This window comes from Ammospiza caudacuta, chromosome 11 (assembly GCF_027887145.1).
Source record: "Ammospiza caudacuta isolate bAmmCau1 chromosome 11, bAmmCau1.pri, whole genome shotgun sequence".
NCBI classification, from domain to species: Eukaryota; Metazoa; Chordata; class Aves; order Passeriformes; family Passerellidae; genus Ammospiza; species Ammospiza caudacuta.
Genome location: NC_080603.1, coordinates 6,483,592 through 6,511,182, shown reverse-complemented (window position 1 = coordinate 6,511,182; position 27,591 = coordinate 6,483,592). Strand labels below are relative to the sequence as shown.

General features: G+C 48.8%; 2 protein-coding genes across 4 annotated transcripts in view; one reads left to right on the top strand and one right to left on the bottom strand.

The window, feature by feature from the left end:
• Positions 1-545: 545 nt before the first annotated feature.
• STK25 (serine/threonine kinase 25) lies at positions 546-21,574 on the top strand. 3 transcript variants are annotated; one of them, XM_058812509.1, is made up of 12 exons: positions 546-655; positions 1,734-1,849; positions 7,891-8,121; positions 9,667-9,723; positions 10,709-10,817; positions 12,024-12,181; positions 12,421-12,606; positions 13,141-13,286; positions 14,127-14,241; positions 14,534-14,605; positions 18,190-18,326; positions 19,552-21,574. In XM_058812509.1, exons 2-12 carry the CDS (start codon positions 1,820-1,822, stop codon positions 19,589-19,591), a joined length of 1,281 nt encoding a protein of 426 aa, XP_058668492.1. In that variant the 5' UTR covers positions 546-655; positions 1,734-1,819; the 3' UTR covers positions 19,592-21,574. The 3 variants fall into 3 exon arrangements, with proteins under 3 accessions (XP_058668492.1, XP_058668493.1, XP_058668494.1); XM_058812510.1 differs by having other exon boundaries at positions 568-651; XM_058812511.1 differs by having other exon boundaries at positions 580-709.
• Positions 21,575-22,391: 817 nt separating this feature from the next.
• Positions 22,392-27,591, bottom strand: part of FARP2 (FERM, ARH/RhoGEF and pleckstrin domain protein 2) — a 77,100-nt gene continuing 71,900 nt past the window's right edge. The window contains exons 25-27 of the mRNA XM_058812508.1: positions 27,270-27,377; positions 25,726-25,877; positions 22,392-23,915 (exon numbers count right to left, since the gene is read on the bottom strand). Of these exons, the coding sequence (XP_058668491.1) occupies positions 23,828-23,915; positions 25,726-25,877; positions 27,270-27,377 (348 nt within the window). The 3' untranslated portion in view covers positions 22,392-23,827. The remainder of the gene's footprint in view (positions 23,916-25,725; positions 25,878-27,269; positions 27,378-27,591) is intronic.

Genomic DNA, 27,591 nt, shown 5'->3' with positions numbered 1-27,591 from the left:
CATTACAGCACGTGAAGGAAAACCCAACCCCGCAGAGAACGAGGCCAAGAGGGAGCTCCGGTCCCCTCGGCTCTCCTTCTCCTGTTCTGCCGGCTCTCCCGGGGCACCGGCAGGGGACAGCCCCTCACCCTCACGGCGAGCAGCGGGCAGAACAGCTGAGGGCGGGCCTGCCTGGCGCCACCCGGGGGGCTCCCGGGCACAGTCCCGTAAGGGCTGGCAAGAGGAAAGCCCCGTGAGGTCGGGCCGGGAGCACAAGAGCGGCTGTCCCGCCACCTCCTCCCCGCCGGGACGCGGGGGCTGCGGAGCCGCTGGGCCGGGCTGGGCAGCGCCCGCCCCCCGCGCCTCAGGACTCCCCGCCCCATCCACCCCCGCGCCGCCGCCCCGCCCTGCGACTCCGCCCCGCCGCTGCGCGCGCGGCATTCTGGGTATTGCAGTCCAGGACCGCCATTTCACTGCTGGGTGGAGCGGCGTGGAAACTACATCTCCCGGTGTGCCGCGCGGCGCGGCCGCCCCCGCCGCCGCGCCGTGTTGTTGCGCCCGGCCCGGCGCTCCCCCCCCGCCGCGCCTGGTGTCGCGGGGCAGCCCGGGGCGGCGGCGGCTCCGTGCGCCAGGGCCCGGCATGGCGCTCCCGACGGCCGCGCCGCGCTGCCCGTAGGTGCGGCGGCGCCCAGGGCCGGGCGGGCCCGCGGCGATGAGCCACGGAGGGACTGTGAGGGTGCCGGGCGGGGCGCGCTGAGTAGCCCATGATGGCGAGGGGGACGCGGGAGGGGGGAGATCTCTGAGGTGTGAGGCGGGACGAGGTGTCCGTGCCCGGAGTGGGGGTGGAGGGCGGCTGTGGGGCGGCACCGTGACGGGTGATGCGGGGGTCGGGGGCCTGGAGAGGGCCGGGCCGAGGGGCTGGGCTGGGTTGGGGCTCAGCTGTGGCTGGGGTGCCGGGAGGGAAGGGCCCCTGAGGAGAGCAGAAGCGAGGAGGTGCGGGGCTGGGGCTCCATGAAGGGAAAGGTGTGAGGTGCGGGGATGGGATTCCCTGAAGGGAAAGGTGTGTGGAGCAGGGCTGGGGCTCCATGAAGAGAAAGGTGTGAGGAGCAGGGCTGGGGCTCCATGAAGAGAAAGGTGTGTGGAGCAGGGCTGGGGCTCCATGAAGAGAAAGGTGTGAGGAGCAGGGTTGGTGTTCCCTGAAGAGGGAGGTGTGTGCTGAGCAGGACTGGGGTTCCCTGAAGAGGAAGGTGTGAAGAGCAGGGCTGGGGCTCCATGTAGGGAGAGGTGTGAGGTGCAGGGCTGGGGCTCCCTGAAGAGGAAGGTGTGTGCTGAGCAGCTGAGCTGTAGTGGGGACAGTGGGAGTGGAGGAGTGCTCCCAGTGAGGGGATTGCTGAGGAGGAGCAGGAGAAAATGACTGTCTGAGGATGATCATGGGGAAGATGCTGGAGGTGGTGGTGAGGCAATAGATCTGTGGGGTTAGCTATAATACTGGGCAGCGTGCTGAGGGAAAATGGAGCCTGGGACTTGGTCAGTGTGTAACATCAGAGTGAGGTTCCTTGACACATCTGGAAGGCATTTCTGTAAAGAATTGAGAAATGCACTGTGCAAGGAGGGCCTGGCACACTTAGAACGTGTTGGCAGGTTCAAGGAGCACTTCAGATGAAGGAGAGAAAAAAGGTGCAGGTAACTCTTCAGGGAAATGAGCCAGCTTCCAAGAACCTGACTTGAGAGCTCTGTATTCTTGCTTGTCACAGTTGACCAGTGGAGAAATCATCACTTTCCTGCTGTGCTGCAACATCCTAATCCTACCTGATTTTGCAAAAAACCCCATCCTGTAGGCATGGCTCACCTGAGAGAATTTGCTAGCCAGGTAAGTGGTGATTAAAAGTTTGTTTTAAAGCCCTCTTTAAGGGTTTACACAATGGTGTTTGCTCTTGATACAAGGGTTTCAAACAAATAACCAGAAAATCACTTTTTGCCACTCTTTATCTCTGTTGCACAGGTCTCAGCTTACTCCTGTTGGCTGATTGGCCTGTGCCTGACTCTGTACCTGGTGTTGGGCTGATAATGGTGTGTTGCCAGCCATACAGAGAGTTAATTTTTCACCCACTGTGGAGCCTTTCTCTGGGATTAAGTGTGTTCTTTTTAGGGAGACAGGAGTCACTGGCTTTCTGAGCATTTTAGGAAGGGGAAGTCTAGAAATGGGAATAGAAAAACGTGTTCATGGCATTAGTCTCAGAAAAATGGTGCTTGTAACCTTGCTGTATAAGAGGCAGTGATATTTGATACAGGGTCATAACTCTTCTAGGAGATCCCAGCCTCTGTGGATGTGGTTAAATGTTGTTGATGTGGTGACATTTTCACAAGAGGAGTGTGGAAAGGTGATGCCAGGATTTGGGACTGAAAGCTAAAGCACATTAATAGTATTGGCTTGCATCTTCTTCCCTCTGAATTTGGTTGTGAGGTGTGTTTGATTATTGGCAAGTGTCAATACTGAGCACAGGTCTTCTTAAACCATTTTGGGACATTATTCTGTTCTGCTCCTAGGTGTAGAATTACTAAAAGCTTTAGTGGTTTGGGCTGATGCTTTCTCTGAACCTTGACTGATTTAAAATTGATTTGCAATGCACCTCAGTTTGCATGCTGTCTTTCACATCAGCTGTTTCCCCAAAGTGTGTGTGGAATTAAATGTGAATGTAATGCCTGGCTGAGTCACTGTACTGGGAGAGAAGGGGAAGGATACTGCCTGATTAGGGCTGAAAACAGTTCTGGAGCTGCAGAGGAGATTGCTCTGAAGCTTTTTTTTGTACACAGCATTCACTCTTGAAGCTTATCAGCATTCTGGTGGCCTCAGCTCTGTATTTATTATGGAAATGTTAGGCATTGTCAGACCCTGTCATACCATGAGTGTCTGGTCTTGGCATAGAAAACCAATCTGTGCTGTCCGTTCCTCCAGTCTTTTCAGGAATCCCTGGTGCAGCTGAGCTGGCTGGGAGGGCACTGGGAGCTGCCCTGAAGTTTTCTTCCCTGGGATTTAGGGAGCAGTGGGAGGTGCTGTGAAAAGCAAGACTGAGACTTGCATTGGGCTCTCAGATGCTTGTCTTGTCTCTGATTCTCAGTCCTGGTGCTGATGGGCAGAGCTACCTTAGACCAGGCTGCTGTGCCTCTGTGCTGCCATTTCCCTGCCTCAGCTGCTTCTGCTCTCTTTCCTTGGCTCCCTTTGTGTGAACACACAGCACTGCAGGCCTCTGGTCTTGGTCAGAAGTTCTCAGGGGATGGATTTGTGTTAGTTCCTATGTTTAAAGCTCTGATTTGAGCTCTGTTTCTACATTTATTGTTCCTTACCTGGCCTTGGAGAAGCCATTTAGGTTTTTTTGGCTACACAATGCTTCATCTCCTGAAGCAAAAGAACACTGTCTGTGAAGAGAGCTGGGAGTTTCAGACAGTGTTTCAAAGTGTTGCACACAAACTTCCCTCTTTTCTATACTCCAGAAATTGCAAACTGTCACAGGTTTTGGCAGCTGCAGAGAGCTATGCACAGATTTCATATAGACAGGGAAGCTTCCAAAAAGTTCCAGATACAAAGCTGGTTTCACCAGAGAGACTCTTGGTAGCTCAGAGGTGAGTGTTCATCATGCAGGCTGGGAAACTGGGGAGCAGGGGAGGCAATGAGGGAAAGAGAAGAGCAGATGAGTTCTATTAAAACCAACTTCCTTCTTCCACTGTGTTTGGCAGAGCAGAATTATGTTTGTTTGTGTGGCTGGTTGGAAAGTGCTGCAGTCAGAAATAACTCTAAATGTGGCTGTGGTTCCACAGAAACCCTTTGAAGTTGCTGTGTTCCTGGTCAGCTTCAGCTCATAAACTATTGGGGCCTTGGCAATTTTCTGTTAGAGAGCTCTCCCATGTAGAACAGTGATTCCAATTCCAAGATTAAGGAGTTCTCATTTCCAGAAGAGTTTAAGCACCCCTCAGTGTTTTTTGCAACAAATGCAGGCGTGATCCTTGCTCTTGAATATTTTGAGAGTAAAATCCAGCTGGACACAGCCCAGAGAGAAGATCTTCAGCTGCTTCAAATGGTGTTTGCTTCTGTTCCCGATATGCAGCTTATCTTTGCAGGCAGTAGCTTTGAAATGAGGGCAGATGCTTACCCTTCTTCTCTAGTGCTTATCCACATCTTCTCAGAGACTGTGGCTATCATGTCTGAGCAGCTGGAGGTGGCAGAGCTGCCAAAACCATTCTTTGCCCATGAAGCAGCTGGTGTTACTGCCAGGCTTGTCTCATAACACACTGCAGTTCCTGATGGCTGCAGTGAGCTGGTGTGTTTTAAAACATGGTATCATCGGTCAGGATGGCAAACACTGCCACACCTGTCAGGACAGAGCATCCTTCTTTCCTGTGCTGTGAGATTGGATCCCAGAGGGCACAAGTGGAGCACATTACCAGGAAATTGTCACCATCCCTCTCATACTTATTCCCTTCCTGCACTCAGAGTGAGCTGGTGCCTTGTGTGCTCTCCCTCAAAGCCTGCCCAGGCCTGCCTGAGCCATCTCCAGTGCCTGACTGGCTGCTCTCAGTGGAGAGGAGCAGCAGGAGGCTTTTTGCTTCAGAACTGCTGTGTAACAAGCAGTCAGCCAAAGAAAATGTTACAATGTAGTGATCATCCCTTAGTGGCTTTACATGTAGGACAAGGAGCAGCTGCTGCTGCTGGAGCTCCATTTTTACATGTAGAACAAGGAGCAGCTGCTGCTGCTGGAGCTCCATTTTTCAGCTCTGATGGGTTCTGTGAATGTGGAAGAAAAATGGGAAGAACCCAAGCTGAGGAGCACTTGCAAAGGTGACAGGTTCTCATAAGCTGCTTGGGGTTACTGTGCTCATTTAAGCAGGTATAAAGCATTTCATCTGGGCTCTGTTGCTTCCTACCTGTGAAGTTTTCCAGGTGTGTTTGTAGCACTGCAATTCCAGATTTCCAGCCAGGGTGGTTCTCTAACAAGATGACTGGTACTGAGATAAGTTATATTTAGGAGAAGGAGGGATGGTGCTTGTTACAGCTCTCACTATGGTGGAGGTGTGTTGGGGAAGTCAGGCTCATGGAGTGCATCCTTCTCTCTCCTGACAGAGCAGTGCAGCTCCACAGCTCTCCATTCCTGATTTGTGCTGCTCTCTGATGGAATGCTGAGGCTTTTATGCCCACAGATCTGAGCATTTTTTTTTGTCAGCACAGGTCACCATGTGGTGTCTCAAACTGGATTTTCTTTAATGGACAAGGGCTTCTGAACAATGTCCTGCAGACAGGACATCTTAGTTTGTTGTGGAAGTTCAGAGTTGCTGAAAATGCCACCTGGCAGTTTCTTCTGTGGTGTTCACAAGTTGTGCTCTTGAGCAGATATTGACCTGCTTGAATTGGGCATGGGCCTGTTTCCTCCTCCCTGTTTATAGAAAGAGAAGAAATGCATCAGCAAACTGTGCTCCTCCAGCAGTGTGTGGTGTGTCACAGTGTAACTGTGGCTGCAGTGACTCTGTACCCCTTGGCCCTGTGCTGGCTCTCTGGGTTCTTTCTGTTGCTGGCTCTGATTTCTGCAGTTTTGGCCAGTGCATTGAGGGATGTTCATCCTCAGGCCCTCCACAGAGTCAGACCCTTGCCTTGTCACCTGTGAGCTCTAAAGCATTTCCAGGTCAGTATTGAGAAGGTAACTCCAGTACCTACAAATGAAATGTCCTCATATTTCCACCCTTATGGGGGTGGGCCTGTCTCACCTCCCCATCTGTTACATTGTTTTCCCGAGTCCCTTGGGCAAAATTTCTGTGTGCTTGTCAGAGGCTTTGTCTCCTCCACCACACCTACCTGAACTCCTTTGTTCTACAGAAAACAGGATAAACCAACATCCAAGTCTGCAAGGTTGTTTACAAAGCTGTCCATGATGACAGAGCCTGCCACATAAAGTGGTGGCTGTCCCTAAAGCTGCCTGCCATAGCCAGTGATCTTATGTTTGATGTCTTGATCTGGAGAAATCAGTCCTGACTCTGATGTGTCTGAGGGGGGAGCAGTTACTTCCACTTTCCTGTTTCTTACTTCATGGGAAAGTTACATGGGAGGGGAGGAATGTTTTCTTGAAGATTTGCTTCCCTGCAGTATTCATGTGGGTAGTGTTTCTTTTCTGAGCTGAGCAGGTGCTTCTAGGAGATGATCCTCTTTCTCTCCCTTCTCCTTGATGTGTGGGAGTGGCTGATGTGTTGTAGGCATTTTTAGGGTGCAGTAGGTCATTGTCCACAGTAATGTTTGGGGCAGTTTCTTACCCCTTCCTCCAAGTTGATCAACAGGTGGAAGCTGTTCCTGGTCTGCAGTGAGCCTGGACTAGTCAGACTGTTCTCCCTGCCTGTGGTCATCATTCTCATGTTGTCTCCTAACATTTCTCAAGCTCAAATCCTCTTTTTCCCACCTCCCTCTCTCCAGTCTCTGCTATGCATCTCCAGTTCTTATCTCTGAACATCCCTTCTAGTCTGTTTCCAGTGCATTTGTTCAAAGTACAGCCTGTTTGGGTGTTGCTATGGATGCAAAAGGATATTTGGTTATCCTTCTATATCTTGGGCTGGAGTTTGTGTGGAAATCCTGTTGAGTGAGCTGCCTGTAAAACTTACCTGGGCCTGGCTTGCAGCAATGCACAGAAGGCAAACAACCTGTGATGACAGACTGGCTTAATCATTAAGCAACATCTTGGGCTGCTCAGTGATGGCTTGCTGCTAGAACGTGGTGTGAGATGGAAAAATGCAGCCTCTGTGTTCTCTGAGAAAAATCTGCCAGCTCAAGGCCCTTGTGAGAGAGCACTCTCCCTGGGTGATGTGTTGGAGGTGAGACTGAGAAGTTCTGGGTGTGGAGAATTCCTTCTATGGCTTGGCTGCTTTCTAAGGTCAGGCCATATTTTTCAGGGTTCTTTTTCAAACTATTAAAAAAAAAAAAGACAGAAAAACCAATCACAAAGAGCATTTTAGTGGCATGTAGGACCTCCTGATGTGCAGGTGGACTGAATTAAGTATCATGAGAAAGTGACTGTGATTTGTTCCCTTTCTTACCCATATCTTAATAAAGAATTAACTGTGCAGCTGCTGTTAAAAGGTCAGTATTTCTCTGTTAGTAACTGCCTGGTTGATGTGCTTATCTAATGAAGGAGATGCTGTTTGCCTTTGCATCTGAGGGTGCCAGCTAGAGAAGAGACTGGTACAGAAAGGCAGCTCTGAAGATGGAGTGTCCATTCTGCTCTCCTGCCTTCTCCTTGCTGCTGAGCTTCCAAAAGATGTGAGGCTCCATCTGCAAACATCTGAGGAGAGCTGTGCTGGGAGCTGCCTGGAGATCAGGCTGCAGCAGAGGAGACAGTAAATGTGAATTCAGATTACTGTAATATTTCACCCTCCAGACAAGTAGGGAAGGGTGCAGATCTTTCTAATCATTTCAGTCTTTGAGTGCAGGAAGGCTAACTAGGGAAACATTTTTATGTGGCTTCTTGCTTGTGCTCATTTTCTCATCAAATCTCCAGGAGGAATCTGGTTCTGGTACCCCTTGCTGGTCTGTATTGAAGCGTGAACAGATGCCTGCTCATGGAGCTGCTTAGGCTCCAGTTGGTGCCTGCAGTTGAGCAGCCCTGTCCCAGTGGAGCTGACACTTTCCATAGCAATATTTGCTGACATTCTCATGCTGGGCTTCCCTCCTTTTCCCCCCCCACTGTGATCTGCAGGGTTGGAAACCTGTGGAAAAGTTCTAATCTTGGATATATTCCGTGCTAAGTTTCTAAGACTGTTTAAGATAGGTGAATTTATCAAGGTAGTGGGTGCTGCACAGATATGGAGATGAGCTCTGTGTGTGTGTGTGGTGCTCTGCAGCCTGGGAACTGAATGGAATTCTCCCACCTCATGGTTTAGCACTCCAGGGTGGATCCTGAGGAGCTGTTCACCAAGCTGGAGAGGATTGGCAAGGGGTCCTTTGGGGAGGTGTACAAAGGCATCGACAACCGCACCAAGGAGGTGGTGGCCATCAAGATCATTGACCTGGAGGAGGCTGAGGATGAGATTGAGGACATTCAGCAGGAGATCACAGTGCTCAGCCAGTGTGACAGCCCCTACATCACCCGCTACTATGGCTCCTACTTGAAGGTAGGACAGACCAGGCTGGTGCCTTGCCTGTGGTTTGGGAATGGGGAGGTGTGGTATTCTCAGGGAGGAAAGGTGAATCTGACTCCATGTTCTTAGAAGGCTAATTTATTATTTTATGATCTAGATTATATTAAAGAATGCTATACTAAACTATACTAAAGAATAGAGAATGGATACTTACAGAAGGCTTAAAGATAATAATGAAAACTCGTGATTCTCTCCAGAGTTCCACACAGCTTGGCACTGATAACAATTCATATGAAACCAAACAACCACCTGCTGGATAAACAATCTCCAAACCACATTCCAAAGCAGCAAAACACAAGAGAAACAAATGAGATAACATTGTTTTCCTTTTTCTCTGAGGCTTCTCAGCTTCCCAGGAGAAGAATCCTGGGCAAAGAGGATTTTTCAGAAAATATGCTGGTAACAGTGAGAGCTGCTCTGTGAATGCTGCAGTGGGTGGTGGCACATGGCACTGCAAAGTGATGTGTGAGTGGCAGCATGGCAGCAGGAGCAGTGGTGCCTCTGCTCACTGAACTGATGTGCACTTGATAGCAGACTGGGCTTTAAGGCACTTGCTAAGCACATGGAAATGAGGTGCCCTGTACTTTGTGGTACCAAGAGCAGGGCACTTCACTGGAGAGCAAGTTGAAGACTTGTTGAAGACTGAACTTTCCCTGGTCTGACAATTCTGGAGAGGAAGTTGATGGAATACTTTTCCAGAATAGCACAGTCTTAAGGCAGTACTACTGAGGGATTTATGCCTCTGAAAAAAAGTGGAGATTGAAACTCATTCATTTCACATTTCATCAGAAAAGGTGAAGAGTATATGAACTGAGTCTATGTAGGAGTACTAATACTGCTTCCACTGAGAGCAGATTTAGGAATCCCTGATGGAGGTAGTGTTGATCAAAAGTGGCCTATCCATGCTGGCTGCTGGAGATGAATGTAACAATGGGACTGCAGCAAATAGTTCCTGAGCTCTTCAGGTCCTGAATATTCCAACTTTATTTTTCAAAGGCCATAATGCACTTTCTCAGCCTTCTGCTGTAGTTTCATGGACCTGCTGCTTATCTTCTGTTGGGACCCTGGAACCTCAGCATGGAATCTCTTCTCTGAGGAGTAAGAGTGTCTTGCTGATTGTGCCCTTCATGCTGGCAGCTCTATTAATGAGATCAAGGGCTGCTATGCTCCCCTGCTCTTGCCAAGAAGGATTTATGTTGGATGAGCTGCTGAAGAGATGTTAAAGGGCTCCAGCCTGGGATAAGCTTATCTGTGGGCTGGGCAGTCTGGTGCCTGTTGGGGCATTTGCCCAGGTGAAACTGCAGACTGAGAGTTAGCAAAGTGCTGGGGGCAGGTAATGCTGTGTCAGCAGAAAAGAGGGAGCTTGGGGCTCTTCCTTGAGCCCCTGAGAGCTGCAGTGTGCAGCAGCTCTGGGATTGTGTACAGGACTACTCTTGTGTGTTGCTGCCTCGTGGGTGTCTCACTTTTCTGGCTGCTTTTATTATTGTCTTTGCTCTTGGTTTGTGCTCTTGCTTGCAGGGCACTAAGCTGTGGATAATCATGGAGTACCTGGGAGGAGGTTCAGCCCTGGATTTGGTGAGTAAGTGGCAAGTTCTGGACTATGAAAAATACTGACTGAAGCCTTGGTTTGTGGAATGCCCATAAGCCAGACACTCACTTGCCACATTCCATCCCTTAGGCAGCCCTGTGCCCAAGGGTAAACAGTGCAGGACACACATGTTGGTTATGCTTATCCCAGGACTCAGGGAATGTTTTCATGGGGCTCAGCTGTCCCAGCACTGTTGTCCATGCTGTGCTGCTGTGTGATGAAAGAGCCAGTGAACTGAAAAGTGAGCACAGCCAGTTGGTTTTGAGCAGTAAAATCTGTACTTCACCTAGTCAGAGTCATGGTCTGTGATTAAGTTACCCCAAATTTTGAGAATACACATGCAGAATTTATCCACAGGCAAAGGTGCACTGCACTGTATTCTGTCACAGCATTTTTCTCTTCTCCTTAGGACAATAATGCCCATTTTTCCAGAGGGATAGCTAATGATGTAGGGAAAACTGCTGAGCTTGGAGGCTTGGAGGAAGGTGTAATGGGAGCCTGTCACCAGCAAAAGTTATCTGAATGTCAGAACCTCAGTTGTTGCACTGAGAAGGCAGGATTTGGTTAGAGGAGAACTGATGGGAAGGAGAAGAGCTTTGATATAGTGCTCCACAGCCTGAGGGTTGTTATCTCAGAGGCTGAAATTCAGTACTTGCATGCTGGCAGAGAGACCTGAACAAGAGAAACAGTTAAAATGTTCTGTTGGCCAGTGGATTTCCAGACCAAAGTAAGAAATGAACTGCTCTTTGTTTGGGAAACCTTTAACAGACTGATAGGCCAGCAGAAAATCCCCCAAAGTTTTGCCAGGTGCAAACACCAGCATTCTGCTTGTAGCACCTAAATCAGGTGCAGGAAGGTGCTTCCTGCTGAGTACAACCTGCTTGGCCAAGGTTTCCAAGTAACAAACTGAGAGCCTGGAAAATCCAAGGCATCAGTTACCCTCTTTTAAATCATCTTTCTGCCTTTTTTTAGCTGAAGCCAGGACCACTGGAGGAGACTTACATAGCTACTATCCTGAGAGAAATCCTAAAGGGCTTGGATTATTTACATTCAGAGAGGAAGATCCACAGAGACATCAAAGGTAAGATTGAAGAGCTCAGCTCCCTTTCTTGTAATGGATGTTAGTAACATAATACTCAGAGATATTTTATTCACCATAATCTGCAAGGTTTCAAAGACTGTTTCTCAGTGCTGCTCTTCTTGTTGAGTTGCTGTTTTGTGAATCTGATGCTTGTCACTGTATTACAACTCACGCTTTTCATGTCTTTGGGGTTTAGAGTAGCAGTGAGGATCAGAGCTCTCCTCTGGCACTTGGAGTTTGGAGCTGAAGTGAAGGAGTCAGTGAAAGGCATGCTCAGATATTAGCTGACTTGTGTCTGGACATTTGCTTTTCTGCTGGACCCCAAGGGTGTGTGTGCTGGTTATTGTGCTTGTAGCTCACAGCAGGAGTGAGCTGTCCTCAGGCAGGGTTCACAGCCCTAGAAAATCAGGGCAGCTTGTGTCAGCTTATCCTGTTGCTGTTTTTTATAGTCCCTGGCCACGTGTGGTGTACAGAGCTGGCATCTGCCTCTCCAAGAGCAGTGTCCCAACAAGCCCAGAGCACCAAAGTTCTGCAGGAGGATGGAGGGACAGAGCTGTGGAGCAGGGCCAGGTGCTCTCTGCTCTGACCCCACTGCAGGAGGGGGTGTGAGCAGGGCACAGAAACCTCATGCAGGGAGGTTGGGAGAAAAGATTTTGTTGTGTATGTGAGACTGAATGTTTCTAGCACTGCAGGATGTGTAGGGCTGTTGTCTGCCAGTGGTGGGGAAATGCTGAAGGTTGTTAGGTGGGGTCTCAGAAGGAAACCCCCATTCCCAAGCTTGCACAATGTTACAGTCTTATCAGTGAGTGGGAACCAGTACAAGAGTGGGCCTTAGGCTCTTTAGAAGGATCTGCTGTTTAACTTGGGCTGAATGCTACTCTGGAAAAAAAATCGGGAGCATTAGAGACTGTGTTACCCTCCCTTCTCTGTGTGACCAACATCTAATTGATGGTGTGGTCCTTCACAACTACCCCCTGCTCCTACCTTAGCAGTATTCTCCTCCTGATCCAAGAAAGTGCCTGAGCTTGTTCCATGTTACCCAGTGGAGTTCAGAGCATGAGAATGGGTCTGAGGCTGGAATCCAGGCTGAGGGTTGTCACTGGGGTGAAGGGGGATCCCCCAGGAGGGCTCTGCTCAGTATTCAGTCTGTGTGGGCTGGAGGTGATTCAGAGCCCAGCAGACTCAATTTCTTATTTGTGCATACAGCTGCCAATGTGCTGCTCTCAGAACAAGGAGATGTGAAACTGGCTGACTTTGGGGTGGCTGGCCAGCTGACAGACACCCAGATCAAGAGAAACACCTTTGTGGGGACTCCATTCTGGATGGCACCAGAGGTCATCAAACAGTCTGCTTATGACTTCAAGGTGAGCTGGGGGCAGGATTGCTGCTTGGGGCTGCCATACATGAGGTTGGAAGTGCTGCTTACTGCAGGAATTATTCTTTTCTGTTATGATGCAGAAGTTTCTGTTCTTCTGCTGAAGAAGTTTGTATATCAGACATGAAATGGCCCACCTGATTTATGTGGTTAGCTGTCCTAAAACTGTGCTTTCATGTTGTAGAATTGTTCCTTGCTGTTCTGTGTTCTTTTTCTTCTCTTTTTCAGGCAGACATCTGGTCCCTTGGGATCACAGCCATTGAACTAGCAAAGGGAGAGCCTCCAAATTCTGACCTGCATCCTATGAGGGTTCTCTTCTTGATCCCCAAAAACAACCCTCCAACACTTGAGGGTCACCACAGCAAGCCCTTCAAGGAGTTTGTGGAAGCCTGCCTCAACAAGGATCCTAGATTTGTGAGTATTGCTGCCCACCTGTGAATTTGGGAAGAACAGCAGAGGTCAAAAATGCCTTCAACAGGAAGGTTCCAGAACTGCAGAGAGAGAATTGCTGAGCTTACAGGATGGACACATGAGCTGGACCTCCTCATGAGGGGACATGGAGGGGAGAGCACTGATCACTTCTCTCTGATCAGCAGTGGGACCTAAGGGAATGGCATGAGGCTGTGTCAGGGCAGGCTTAGATTAGATAGTAGGAAAGGGCTTTTCCCCCAGAGGCTGGTTGGGCACTGGAACAAGCTCCTAAGGGGCAGTGTCATGGCCTCAAGGCTGCCAAGAGTTCAAAGAATATTTGGATAAAACTCTCAGGGACTTTGTTGGGGATTGGTGGCATTGTTGGGGGCTGTCCTGAGCAAGGCCAGGAGTTGGATTTGATGATCCTTGTGCATCCCTTCCATCTCAGGATATTCTGTGACTCCAGCAGCAGTCAGTGAGTGTGTGTTCAGTGTGCAGGGATGGTTAGATGTGACATGCTTTCGTTTTCTGCTCCAGAGGCCAACAGCTAAAGAATTGCTGAAGCACAAGTTCATCACACGCTACACCAAGAAAACCTCGTTCCTCATGGAGCTCATCGACCGCTTCAAGCGCTGGAAGTCAGAGGGCCACGGAGAGGATTCCAGCTCTGGGGACTCTGATATGTACGTGCATCTTTGGCATAGAGCTGCCCCTGCTGCCCCTGCTTGCCCCAGGGTGGCCTACTGCAAACAGCTCAGGTCCTTTTCCCACCTGAGATCTTACCTTGGAGCTTTTGTTTGTGGCAGCAAGTGAGTGCTGTTACCTCCTGTTCAGAGGGACTCTGTTCTCTGTTCTGGTCCTAACCTGTGGAGCCTCTTTGCTGAGTGTAAGGAATCAAAGTACTGACACAAAACATTATCTGTGTGTAACCAGTAGAACAGGGCTCTTGTGGCCTGTATTTTATGCATCTTTCATTAACTACAAGAGCTCCAGGTTTTAGGAACTGTGGCAAGGGCTGTGTTGGTGTGGATGTGTAGTCAGGGCAAATCTTTTGCACTGCCATGCAGGACAGTCAGGTTATGGGCCTTGGGTGGGGAAAGGGCACTTCATTGCCAGAATGTTGTCACAGAGCTGCTCTTCATGTGTGACAGCACTCAAGGGACCAAGTACTTGGGGAAATTGGCTTCTGACATCTAAGTCTGGTCCCTCACATTGTGAGCTTGGGTTGTCTTGAAATTCTCCTAAATTTAAGTAGTACTAGAAACTTCTTCAAGCTGGCTGGATCAGAGAGGTGATTTGGAAACATGATGCAGTACTTAGCTCAGATCTCTTTGATGCTCTATAGATGTAGTAGAGACTTAAGTGGTTTCTCTTCAGATTTTTTTCTGGGATAGGGAAAAGCCTGAAGGCCTGCAGCAATATGGCAGTCAGGTGGGGAGAACTTGTGTTTCTGGGAAAGTGTGGGCAAACCCCCAATGTATGGAGCTGAGGCTTTGTCTTGACTTTGCCCTTTCCATTTGCAGTGATGGAGATGCAGAGGATGGAGACCAGGGTCCAATCTGGACATTCCCACCAACCATTCGCCCCAATTCCTTGAGCAAGCTGCACAAAGGAATGGCTCTGCATGGTTCCCAGAAGGTCTGTGTGCTGTCTGGTCTTTCTCAAGTGGACTGAACTAACATGAGCTTTTGGGTGTCTTGGGGAAGCCACCATGCCCTCATCTTCTGTCTGAAATTTACTTCAGTCTGGCACCAGGGGCTGGTGCACCAGAGCTGCCTCTTCCACATCATCAGGGCACTGTGATTTGTGGCTTTCCCAAGATCTGGTGATGGGATTGCTGTGGAGGTGCTGTGAATTCACCAAAGGCTGAGTACTTCGTGTGCCCTGGAAGCTTTTCCCTGTGCTTGTAACTTCTCTTGTTGCTTTCCAGCCTACTGAGCCCATCAAGAGGCAACCACGGTCACAGTGTCTCTCCACACTTGTTCACCCAGTTTTTGGGGAGGTGAGTAGAACCTTCTTGGTGTCTCTGCTGGTTGGAGATGAAGAGATACCTGACATAGATAAATGGGAAGGATTTGGAGAAGGGAGGTGGGGAGAGGTGTCTAGTGGGGTTAAGGGACTCTGAAGTATTTGTACCAGTTCAGAGGGCTAGACCATATGTGGGGAGAGTGAGTGTGTCCCTGGTGTGTCCTCCTGAAAACACCTGTGTTGGAAGAAAGGCATTACCCTTCTGGCAATCTGTGTTCTGGTGAGGATCTGACAGAGGAGTATCTGTCTCTTACCTGCATCTTAGGCTTGCTGGTGCCTGGGCAGCTCCAGACTCTGATGTCTGTGGCTGAAGTGCAGCTCCTGTTAGAGCTGCCTGTCACTGTGCATGTCCACAGCAGAGTTACTGAGGGGAAGGTGGGTGGGTTAGAGCAGGAATTGGCTTTGCTGGTTACTGGACCATTTCTTGATCTGTACAGACTGCTGTTGGTAGAATGCCAAGACCAAGGAGTTCCCTGCCACCCAGCTTCTGGAAGGCAGGCAGAGAAAATCTGTTTAGAAAACTGACCCAGTTGCCCTGCCTGGTGGTCTGGATGGGGATGTGGAGATGGGAGTAAGAGCTGCCATTAATGACAGGATGGTGTCTGTGTCAGCATCACCTTCACAGCTGGGTGATGCTGTCAGGGAAGAGGAGGAAAATCATAAGGGGGCTGCTGGCTATGAGATCTGGTTGCTCTTTCCAGGAGATTATGCTTTGGAAGAAATCAATTAGAAGCTGCCTGTCAGGGTTCTGTTCCTGAGCTGCTGGTGACAGACACCCTTTCCTGGTCCTGAGGAGTTCCTCTTCTGGATCCTGATGGCATGGCCTAGCACAGAGCTGTGCTTTGCCCAGGAATAGTTTCTAGACTTTGTTTTCTCAGGTGTGCTGCTCTGTGGAAGGAGAGTTTGCTGCATGGCAGGCACCAGAGGTCATTCTGAAATGCAGGCTCCTGAGACCACTCTGCTTTGGAAATTGGGAGTGTATCTGACCAGGCTCTCTGTGCTTTGACTTTCAGAGTCAGAGCATGAGGGCACTGGCCTGGCTCTTGTAGGCCCAGAGCTATGAGATGAAGCCACATTAAAGCCATGCTGGTTTGTGATGCAGTTTGTGCAGCACAGTCACTGATGTCTGGGTGATGTCTGGGTCTCTGTTCACTTTAGGAGCCCCCTGGGGCAGAGTGCTCAGGGCTGTGGCTGTAAATGCAGTTTGTGCTTTTCCTTACTCACCTTGCTGCACCAGTTCCAGGCAGGAAGTGGCTTCTCAGACATTTCATTTCTGCTGGTTTGATTCCCTTGCCCCAGTTTTTTGATCCCCCTTTCCTTTGATTAGACTTTTGCTGGCTCTGAAAATCTCATTGAGCAAAATTAGGAGCAGGAAGGTTCTGGGCAGTCTCAGAAATAACCTGGCTTTTGTGTGCAGTAGAGGGGCCTTGAAAGAAAACTTTTCCAGGTTGGAAATCTGCTTCTCTGCTGGTTGCATGCGTTATTCTTTGCTATTGGTAGGAAGGAACTGAAAACTTTGTCCTCCTCACTATTGTATGATTGCATTTTAAACCAGCTAGGTTTGATTCCCTCATTCCCTAAAGGGTCTGAAGCTGGGATTGTGAATGGAAATCTGACTTGAGATGCTCTTTGTAATCCTTTATCTGCCTTCCTGCATGTGAGTTATTGGATGTTAACACTGAGAACAGCTCATGAGGAGTCATTAACTGTAGGGGGACACAGCATGGGTAAATGAAGGTGGTACAGAATGTAATCTTATCCCCTAAAGAGTTGCAGCTGAGCCAATTACTGAAGATCAGGAGCAGGCCTGATGTTAACAGGTCACAGCTGTAGCCAATAAGAACAGTGGTATAAAAGAGTGGATTGGTGGGATCAGGAGTCAGATGGCTGCTGCAAGGACCAGGAACAGGCAGTGCTTAGAGGAGCTGTCCATGAGAAACATCAAGGAGATATGAAACTCTGGTGCTATGGAATCCTTGCACTATAATGATAGGAGAACTCCTGATATATAAGACAACAATTAACAGGTGTGGGTAGCTGCAAATCTGGAAGCATTGTGGGGCAAGGAGGTAAAATGACTTTTTCAGCCTGGTGAGGTTGAGCTCAGTGCAGTGCTGTAACTCCTGCAAGCCTCCAGAGAGCTCTTTGCAGTGGGAGGAGACAGCCCAGCACACACTGCTCCCATCACAGCCTGCTGGGCTGAAGTTCAGGGGCTTTGGCATCAAAGGCTGATGATAAACTGGCTCCTTACCTCCAGGACAGACAGACCCTGTGCTTATTCTGAGGCAGGCAGCCTTTGCTAGGTACACATCACATCCTTGGCTGTAGCATCACAGCTATTTTTGCCCTAAGAAATCAGTATCCTTGATGAGTAACTGAGCTGCCCTCCATGCCCCTGCCACTCTGACTGAGCAGAGGTGTGTGTGGGTTGTTCCCCCAGCTTTGTGGCAGGGAACAGTGCCCCTCTGAGGAGGCAGTGGCTCTTCTTGGCTGGGAACTGTTTGTTCCCAGCAGGGACTTTGTGAATGCTAATCCCCAGCTGCAGTCATGCCTGTACACCATGTTCTGCTTTCTGAGAAAAGGTGAGCTCCAACAACAGGAAAGGTTGATCCTGGAACTGAGGGAAAGAACTGCAAGGCTTATGTAAAGCCCTTTAATCAGCAGGGCCTGATGAGAGCTTCATTGAACTGGACCAGACATTGCTTGTTCAGCAGGATGCTTGAGTGTTGTTCAGCTCCTTGTGTGCTGGTGCCCTGGGGAAGGGCCTGTCAGATCAGCAGCTTGTGGGAAGAAGGTGGGGGTGGGGGTGGAAATGTAGGATTTCCAACAGCAACTCCTTCAGCCTCAGCAGCAGTGACCTGTCAGGTTCCCTCTCAACAGAGCTGTGGCTATTTCAAGTTAACAACTGGAAACTTGTGCAAGTAGAGGCCATGAGAGATGTGAACTGGTGAGGGAGGGTGCTGTTTGTGGAGGTCTTAGTGTGTGCACTTTCTTCCCCTGCCCCCTGGGTAAAGCTCTCTTAGAGGGGAGTGTTGGAGGCCCAGGGGCTCAGGATCCCCGGTGTGGCAGTTTTCTGTGGCCTCCCAGTCACTGGAAGCAGCTCAAGGCTTTTTTGTGGTTGTTAGAAGTGGTGCTGACTGACTCCTGGCACTGGGTGTATTCGGCCCAGCCTGCCTGTGAGCCTGAGTGTGTGTCTGGGTGCTGGGCTGTCATTAGCAGCAAAGGTGATTGTACTGCTTCAGGTACACCTGGAGTTCTTTGTGCTGTGATGAGTTTTCAGGGCTGTTGGTCCATTCCTTACAACATTTAGTTTAAGAATGCATCCTATGAGGTAAGGGCTTTGATTGCCTTTAGTACCTGGAGGCTAATTTGAACCCCAGGCATTGGATTTCTACCTTGCTGACCTACAAATGAGCTGGTTTTGGTTTGTTAAGTGGAATGTGGGTGCCCTCCTACACCCTGGTGGAGTGGGAAAGAGTCTTTATGTCAGTGCTGCACTTCTTGACCTGTGCTTTCTGCAACAAAACAAGGACCTGATGCTCTGTTTCTGGGTTTCAGCTCAAAGATAAGCACAAGCAGACTGGAGGCAACGTGGGAGCCATGGAGGAGCTGGAGAATGCCTTCAGCTTGGCCGAGGAGTCCTGCCCAGGCATCTCTGACAAACTGATAGCACACATGGTGGAGAGGGTCCAAAGGTGAGCAGTGCCCGAGGCTGAGCTGGGGTGGAGCTGCCACTGACAGCTGGGCAAAGTCCACACAGACAAAAGTGAACTTCTTCTGACTGCTTGCATTCAATGGCAACAGTCCCTTTGCCTCAGAAGGCTTTCCTCACACTGGACAGGTTTCTGTAGTGTAGGTGTATGTTGTAGGGCCAAGAAAGGTGCTGCTGTTCATTTTGCACATAAATATACGTTCACATGGTGTCCTGCTGGTCTCATTACCCAGGCAGCAAGGACTGTGCAAAATCTCACTGGGTTTGCTTCTGGAATAGAAAGTTTCTGTTAATAAATACCTGTTTCATTGCAGGGAATGTGCTTTAAAGCACTACGTGCAGCTAGTCACTGCTTGCCCACCTTTAGGTGTACACAAAAGTGTACTTTTCCTGCAAGAATTATTTATTAACCAGGGAAGGAATGTAGGCTGGTAGAATTTAGTTCTTTGCTGGGTCAAACTTGGCTCCATTGCTGGCACCAAGTCCAGTCACATCCTTGTGTTGCAGGTACCAGCACAGCTAACCTGGTCACAGATTTACCAGGCTTTATTTAACATGAATTTGGCTTTTCTCCCTAAATCTCACCCTTTCCTTACCATGAGAGAAACTTAACATTTGGCTCCTCCCTGGTTAGCAGGCTGGAAGTGTTTTACCATACCAAAAGAAGCTGCCCCTATAAACACAACCCAAACAGTCTTTACACCCTTGAGCTCAGGTTTCTAAGCATTTCTTTCTGGTGGGTTAATGTTTGTGCTGTAACTCAGGTTCCTATTGAATAGAAGAGAGTCATTAAGGTTAGAAAAGGTGTCTCAGATTGAATCCAGCCTTTCACTGATCCCCACTGTGGCAGCCAGGTAGAGTAAGCAGGAGGTGCAGGTAGATTTGTGTGGGTGACTGCAGACAGCTTCCAGCATCATTCACTTCTGTCAGCCTAGAAATGACACTGCTGCACAGGGCAGAAGCACATGATAATTGTTTTTTTGAGGGGCTTGCAGAACTTCAAAGACCTGCTTGCTTTCTTTACCATAAAACATCAGTGCTGAAAACTACTTATTAGGTTGAAACTGAGTCTTGAAAGCTGAAGAAGCACCAAACCACCTTGGCTTTTTGTTAAAAATGCTGGTGTTGTCTGTCAGGACTGCAAAACGTGGCAGTGGGGCCAGAGGCAGCAGCCCTGCCCAGTGTCCCTTGTCCCCTGTTCCTTGCAGGTTTTCACACAGTCGGAACCACCTGAGCTCTGCCCGCTGACACTCACCTTCCCTGCTGCTGCTGCCAGGGGGGAAGGAATTTTTCCAGCTTCATAAGAACTACATCTCTAATCCAGACCACCATCTGTTGGATGTGACATTGTGATGGACCCCAAGACATTTCAGAGCCTTCATGTTAGCCATGTTTCCATGATAAACCAGGGTGGGGTTTGCAATGCAAGTACAATTTAGACCTTTTGCAGAACCCGAGATGGGTGGTCTAATTGTTTTTACAATGTAATCAATGCAGTTTTTAATTGTTTTCCTACAATGGATGTGTCCATTTTGGCTTGGTTTGATTCACAGCTTGTTTCTGGTAAATGCCTGGCTGCTGGAAAAAGGGAGATTCTCTTCCATTGATGGATGTTTCACAAGCAAATCTGATGGGTTTAGTCTCCTGCCCTTCCTAAAGAAGTGTTTGTGAGCAGTCTTGTGTGAGTGCAGGGATGTTGGGAAGCTCTCCAGGTGTGTAGGGCCTCTGGGAGAGTGAGAGCAGCTCTCCAGTGGTTCTGGAGGATCACTTCAAGCCCTTCACACACAAGTAACAACACTTTGCAGTGCTGCAGCAGCTGAGCTGATACAGTTGCTCTTTCCCAGCCTGTCATTTCATAGGAAGGTTTGCTGATTGTTCTTTTGTTGGCTCTGGGACATCATTTTGTGTTAGGCCTTAGTTCACCTACTTCAGGCAACAGCAGAACTTGCCTTGGGTCTGTGGGGAGCAGGAGGCAAAGGGGGTGTTGGATTTGCTGTGGGAGCTGTACAGTTCCTGTCCCTGGTGCTCCTGGCAGCCTGGGCAGGCCCACAGGGGGCAGAAGGGTTAAAAAGAGGAGTGGGGGGACACAACAGCTGCAGGGCTTTGGTTCACAGGACAGCAGGACACTACATAGCAGCTTTTGATGCAAGAACTTGTGCTCTCCAGGAAGACTTAAGCTGGATGGCTCACAGCAGTGTGGCAGGGCTGGGGGTTCCCAAAAGCTGCTCTAGGCCTCCCTCTCCTTCTCAGCCTTCCCTTTGTGGCTCCTCAGACTCACTGCAGCTGGCTCTGCTCCAGGTGAAGGCTGGGCTGGTGTTTGGTAGCAGAGACACTACAGCACCCACTGCTGTGTTGGCTGCTTGAGGTATCCCAGCAGAGCATCCCCAGGAGCTTTGCTTTCTGTACCATACTGGTTTATAAATCTTTAATTCACGTAAGCACACAGATCTTCAATCTACATTTTAAAGGTCCAGAAAAATAGACTGAGGAGAATAACCCCTGATAGCTGTGAGATTGCTTGGAGAGCTGCTCTCTAACTGAGAAGAGATTCCCATGAAGTCAGCAGGAGCTCAGTGACCCAGCTCTTTCTGCCTGGCTGTTTGTGTGTGGATGAGATGGCTCAGCCCAGAGCCCCTGAGAGCAAAGGCTGGAGCTGTTCAGCATTTTTAATGACAGGCCACTTGGTTAGAAACAAGGCTTGGTTTTTGGTACTTAGACCTGCAGATTTGAAGTGCTGGGCTGCAAGTAGCTCAGGGGGACCACACATTCCCTGCTCCTGGTGTAGGGTGTTCTTTACCTTATTTATCCTGCTGGATAAAGCCAGGCTCAGCAACACTATGAACTTGTACAGTGAAGAGGTGCTGCTGTTGGCTCTCTGCTGCAGAGTTCTGTGGTGAGAGGCAGCTCAGAGCTTGCAGGTAGGAAGAACAGAACAAATCCACTTTTCCCTCAGGAGGAGAAGTTCGTGTACAGACAGGAGGCTTGGAGAGGGGGAAGGCAGAGGCTGCAGGCCAGCACAAGGGTCCCTGCTGCTTTTCAAGTTGCTGTTCACAGCAGTAGCAAAGGTGTTGATAAGGTACCTGTGTTGTTCCTCACATGCTCTGCAGTGTAACGAGGAAACTTTCTAAAGGAAACAATCCCCACCCCTTTGCCCAGTATTCAAAACCAATGGGTTTAGTTTTCAAAAACATTGAAAGGGATCTGCCACTTTCAATAAAGCAACAAAACCAATGAGGCTGGTGTAACTGTGTTATTGGGGGAAAAGGATTGGTTCCAGCTGCTTTTCTCTGCATTCTTCTTGCTCTTCCTCGTGGATCTATAACAGAGCCAAAGCCAAGAGCTGTATTCAAGGATAACAGCTGCAGGCACATCAGTCTTTGCTGCTGGCACCCCACTACTGGCAAAGGTAGGGCTGTGCACTGAGCACACTGCACTGCAGGGTTTTGCTGGAGTTTGTTCATTACCTGCAGTCTTTAGACTCAGGCTCCACTGGCACCAGAGATCTCTGCCTTCCTCTTGGGCCCAGGTGGGGCAGGGGTGCCCAGGGAGGTGCTGGAGTCTCCATCTTTGGGGATAACCCACTGCACCATTGTCAAAGTTCACTGAGGTGAGGTGTTTGCAGTTTTGCCAGGAATAGCAATGGTTTTGGCTTTCCTAGCCTGAGCTCCTGTACTGTAAATGCACAGAGATTTGAGCTCAGCCCTGTCAAACCAAGAAGGGACTTGGGCTGCCTGCTAAAGTCCTTCCAGAGGCTCCTGGTTTAGAGAACCCCCCTCAGCCACTGCAACTTCAAGGAGATGCTGAGCTGTGGCTCCAGCACAGAAGCAACAAAAGGATCATTCACTCACCAGCCCACAAACCTAAGGGGAAGATTCCTGCTCATTTTGGATGGACAGCACTTGGTGTGAGCTGAGATCCAGAGTTGTGGAAAACTGAGTAACTGGAACCTGGGATGGTGAGCTCAGGAATAAGAGGCTGAGAGAGTTTTATACCAAGATGCTATTTACTTTGAACAGTCATATTCAGCCACAGTATAACAGGTCTAATCAATCCACATGGATACACCTACAACAGGCAATTAAAAAAATAATAAATGAAGACACTAATAAATTAAGTACATTTAACTTAGATGGGACAATGGTCTTTGTGACAGTGGTGGCAAAGGCTGGGTCTGCAGTCACTCCTCTAGGATGCAAATGCCAAGCAAGAAAATCCCTCTGGATTCCCCCTCCCCTCAGTCCTCATCCCACAAATGCTTGAGCCCATACCTGAACACTCGTGCTGGCCTCTGTCCATCCCATTGTCCCATGGGATCTCCACCTTGCTCCATCCCCTCAGCATGCAACACTTTCCTTTTGCTCTCACTGCTTCACTGCCTTGTTCCTTCCATTGCTACACAAACACTTGTCTATCTAAAATAAACCAGAGTCCCCACAGCCCATCAAAGCCACGTCCAACAGCACCTTGTGGCACTTAGCAAATGTCAGTCCTTCTGTGGAGGCACCCAAAGGTGACAGCTGTACAAAAGAGAGCAAGCTGCAAACATTTCAGATTTAATACAGAAATTTAATAGAGTCCACAGACACTAATGCTCCATCTGGAATCCAGTGACTTTTACACCTTCATGAGAAACAGAAGATGGATCCCACCCCAAACTGAACTAGAAGATGAGGGATTTTCACAAGTCTTGCCATGACAAAAGCACAAGCAACAGTGACTTTCAGAGGCTTGCTCTCCTGCAGTGCTTAAATGCTTTGAAAACATCACCCACACCAGAGTGGAGAGTGTTTGCCATCCCATGCCTTAACTCCTACTAAGGGATAAAGAAACTGGAGCTGTGATATGAGAACAGTGATTGAGTTCAGAGGACAAACCATGCACCCCCCTGCACCGATCCACAACCCACCAGCACCTCCACAGAGACTCAGCCTGCCTGGAAAGCTGCTGCCCTGGCAGCTCCTGAGGAGCAGAGCTGTGCTGGGAGAGCTGCAGTGGCTGTTCAGAACGAGCTGGGAGTGAGGCAGCACGTGGTGTGTCCCTGTCTGTCTGAGGCAGCTGTGCCAGCAGGACAGGCTGTGCTGCCAGCCCCACCAGCAGCGGGGCAGGAGCCCTGGCACCCTCTGCTGCCAGCCAGCTGCACCCCTGGAGGCTGCTGGGTTCCTCCCCTGTGTGCTGAGCGTCCAGTCAAGGTGTAAAAAGAAGGTGGGAGCTGCCCTCAGGGCAGGCAAAGGTGTCACTGTACAGGTACAGGGAACAAGAACCCCTCCATGATGGTGGTGTTGTTGGGTTCTCTCTGAGTAGGTCCAGCTGGAACAGACTTGCCCCTCTTCCCCACCTTTGGGAATGGATGTGATCCCTGGCTGCAGCCCCACTTTCCATTCTGGGGGGAAGGAGCCTCCTGGCTCTTTGCTTTGCCAACTCCAGAGCCTCCTGTTCCCACCTGTTTTGTTGGTGTTGCCAGCAGAGATCCAGCTCTGCCCCACATCACTCTGTGTGAGTGTCCTTCTCCTTGGGGACAGGCAGGCTCGACCTGGCAGGAGAGCTGGTGGCTCTTTTGATCACCTCCATCCACCTGCCAAGAAAAGACATGAGGAATGTTTAACCCTCACTCACAGGGAATCTTGTCCTTTGTTGTGAGCTGTACCCCTTTCCCAAACCTCCAAAACAGCCATTTTCTTTCTTTTACAAGTCTTCTGGATAATTAACTCTTCAAAGGGACAGCTTGAGATGTGTCTGCAGAAAATACCCTGCAGAATGTGGTTGCCTGTCCAAGTAATGAGTCTGCAGTGCTTTGAGCTCCAGAGAACTCCCATGAGAGCTCACTGTGCTCTCCTCAGTGTTATCAAGCATGAGAAGCTGATAATAATTACTGCTTTTCTTAATAATAAATTAGGAAATAGGTAACAGCCTTGCTCCTGTGGAAGAAAGCAAAGCAACAGAGAAAAAGCAAGACAAATCTATTGTGAATTGGACATTTTTGCCCTGAAATCCCTACCATGAGCCCAGTGCATTAAAAAGCACAACTTAGGGCTCAGGTAGCTGATACCTCAGCTGTTCACAAGTGTGTGACACTCTCCCAAGGAAGGGGACATGTGACACCTCAGTTAAACCACATTCCAAAACCACCAATCCAACCCTGCATGGCAGGGCCCAGAGCAGGGGTTCTCAACACAGCAAAGTTTTGTACCTGGTGCATTTCACACAGTTTGGACTCTCTCTGGAAGCCCCTAAGAGCAATTAATTGTAATTACAGAGGATAATAATAAAATGTGATTACAGAGAAAGCAGACCAGTGAAAGGGAGCCCTGCACTTGTTGCTCTCAGCCTCGTGTTGTAACTTCTGCTCCCAGAGATGGAAGATAAAAACCAAAATTCTCTTTACAGAACCTGGGAATCCCAAAGAGCTGCTGGAGCTGAGACCCCACAGCCCTTCCCCTCCCACATTCCTCCCTGGCCCCAAGGAAACCCCAGACTCCTGCACAAAGCACAGCTCAGGTGTATCCCCAGCACCCCCAAGCACACAGAGGGATCTCCAAATATCATTGGTGGGGAGAAGAAGGGAATGTTATTCCTGAGAATGTGCTGGAAGATCACTCAGACTAGGAGGAAAGAGAGTGTGGCATTCACATGCTCTGAACAGAGAATTCTCGCTCACAGGATTTTTTCCTGGAGAAACAAAGAGAGAAGAAGAAAAAATAATTCTTATCTCTATTTGCTGCTCCTGTTGTTTTTGCACATGTGGAATGTGTTAGGAAGATTGTTTACCTGAAGGGATTTGGTGATTGGATTCTGGTGATGGTTGTTTATATTAATTAACCAATCACTCCAAGCTGTGTCCTGACTTTTGGGAGACAGTCAAGAGTTTTCTTTAGTATTGTAATTAGTAATTATTGTATTTAATTTAGTAATTATTGTATTAATTTAGTAATTACTGTAATTTATTTACAATAAAAATTATTGTAATTTATTTCATATATTCTTTAGTATTTCGTATTTTAATTTAGTATAGTATCTCTTTAATATAGTATAATGTAATGTAATATAGTTTTAATAAAGCAATTGTTCTCCATTCTGAATCAATAGAGTCACATGCCAATCATTCCATGGTTAATATTAATTGGTTAATATTAATTAACCAATCACTCAAAGGTGTGTCCTAACTGTTAGGAGTTGCCTTTAGTATGTAATTTAGTATAGTATCTCTTTAATATAGTATAGTACAATGTAATATAATATAGTTTTGATATGTTCAGCATTCTGAATCAATGGAGTCACATGCCAATCATTCCCTACATTCCCTGATTACTCTAAGAGAGGATGGAATGACCAACCACTGAGTTAAGAGCAGGTTATAAACCAAGACAGAGAAAACAGAAAATTACCTCTCAAAGGTGTATTTGCTCTCAGCCCTGAAGAAGTACACGTGGGACTTGAACTGCAGCTTGAAGACATAATCCTTGTGAATGCCATCTGCTTCCACAGGGCAGCTGACCGTGTAGCCCAGCAGGGGGAGGCTGGCCAGGGGATAATCATCCTGCAAGAGCCCAAGAGCCCAGCCCTGAGTGCCAGGCACCCTGTGTGCCACAGGGCAGGGCTGTGCACTCTTGCTCAGAGACAACAGGAGAGCTCTTCTGCAAGGCCACCAACAGTTTATGATTAAACCTTCCCCCAACTCCTCTCATTTTTTATGGTTGTTTCTGCTGCTCTGCCCAACGCTGCCTCCTGGGCTCCCTCCTCCTGCTCTGCACCCTTCCTATGGAACTCAAAGCACAGATCTGACAAAAAAGTGAAGTAACCCTCACAAAAGAAATGTGACCTCAAGGCAAGAAGCCAGAATAATCCAATTACTGGGTTATTGTAGCTATGATATTTCCTGCAAGATTCTTTTTTTTAGGATTTTTTCTCCTGAGAAGCTGGGAGGCCTCAGGAGCAAAATGTAAACAATGATTATCTGCTGCTGTGGAATGCAACAGGTGCATCTGGGATTGGTCTCATGTGGTTGTTTCTAATTAATGGCCAGTCACAGTCAGCTGGCTCAGGCTCTCTGTCCGAGCCACAAACCTTTGTTATCATTCCTTTCTATTCTTAGCCAGCCTTCTGATGAAATCCTTTCTTCTATTCTTTTAGTTTAGTTTTAATATAATATATATCATAAAATAATAAATCAGCTTTCTGAAACATGCAGTCAGATCCTCATCTCTTCCCTCATCCTCAGACTCCTGTGAACACATCACAGGTTATCACAGTTTATTTGATTAATAAGATGAAAGAATTGCACTGCACCATGGTTCATGATCAAGCAGTGCTGCATGCACCATGGGCAGAAAAACCCCTGGAGCCTGTCAGGCTGAGCTGAAGCCCAGCACAGAGAGAAGTGGGCAGAGAAGGCCCAGAGGCTGCTGTGTCCCTCACAGCCCTCAGTCACTGCATGAGGAGACATTTCCCCCTCAATCACAGAAGTTCAGAACCATCAGAACTGGAAATTCTGATTAAGTTCCACAAGAAGTGTGTTGTCATCTTATCTCAAAAGTTTCAAACCTCCTTGGTGTTTCTCATGGGCTTCTCCTCAGAGCACTGACTCTTTCTTCTTCACAAAGCAGCCAGCTGACTCCAGCTCCCTTCTCACCCATCCACCCCACTCTTTTATAGCATCTTCTTCTCATTGCTTACAGCTGTGGCCTGTTAAAGCCAGGCCTGTTCCTAATCTTTGATAATTGGCCCAGCTGCAACTCCTTAGGGGTAAGATTACTTTCTACACTATATTTTCTTATATTCTATACCCCTACAAAAGTGCCCACCGCCTTTCAGAGCCCAGCTTCATTATGAATTAATTACCTCCTCTTCCCCTGGACTGTCCCTCAAACAGCAGTGATTGAAAGCCCAGGATCCCCAGGTGCCCCCAGGACCCTGCCCATCACCCCCTCACCTGGTGTGTCTTGTAGAAGAACAAGCAGAAGTTGGTGAAGACCACCCAGAGTTTCTGCCAGCCATTGCTGTTCTTGAATTTCCTCAGCAGATACCCAGAGAGCTGGTTCTGGCACAGAAGGAAAAGAGAATTCCCTGGAATCACAGGCTGCAATCCTGCTGCAGCCCAGCCCTGCTCCTGTCCCCTCACCCAGGCATGGTGACAGCCACCAGGGTCCCTCCCTTCCAGCCACCCTTTCTGACATGCAGAAAAGCCACGTGGAACACACTGTGTGAGAAGAGAAACAAAGCAGGAGAGGACACAGAGGGCTGCAGAGCTGGGA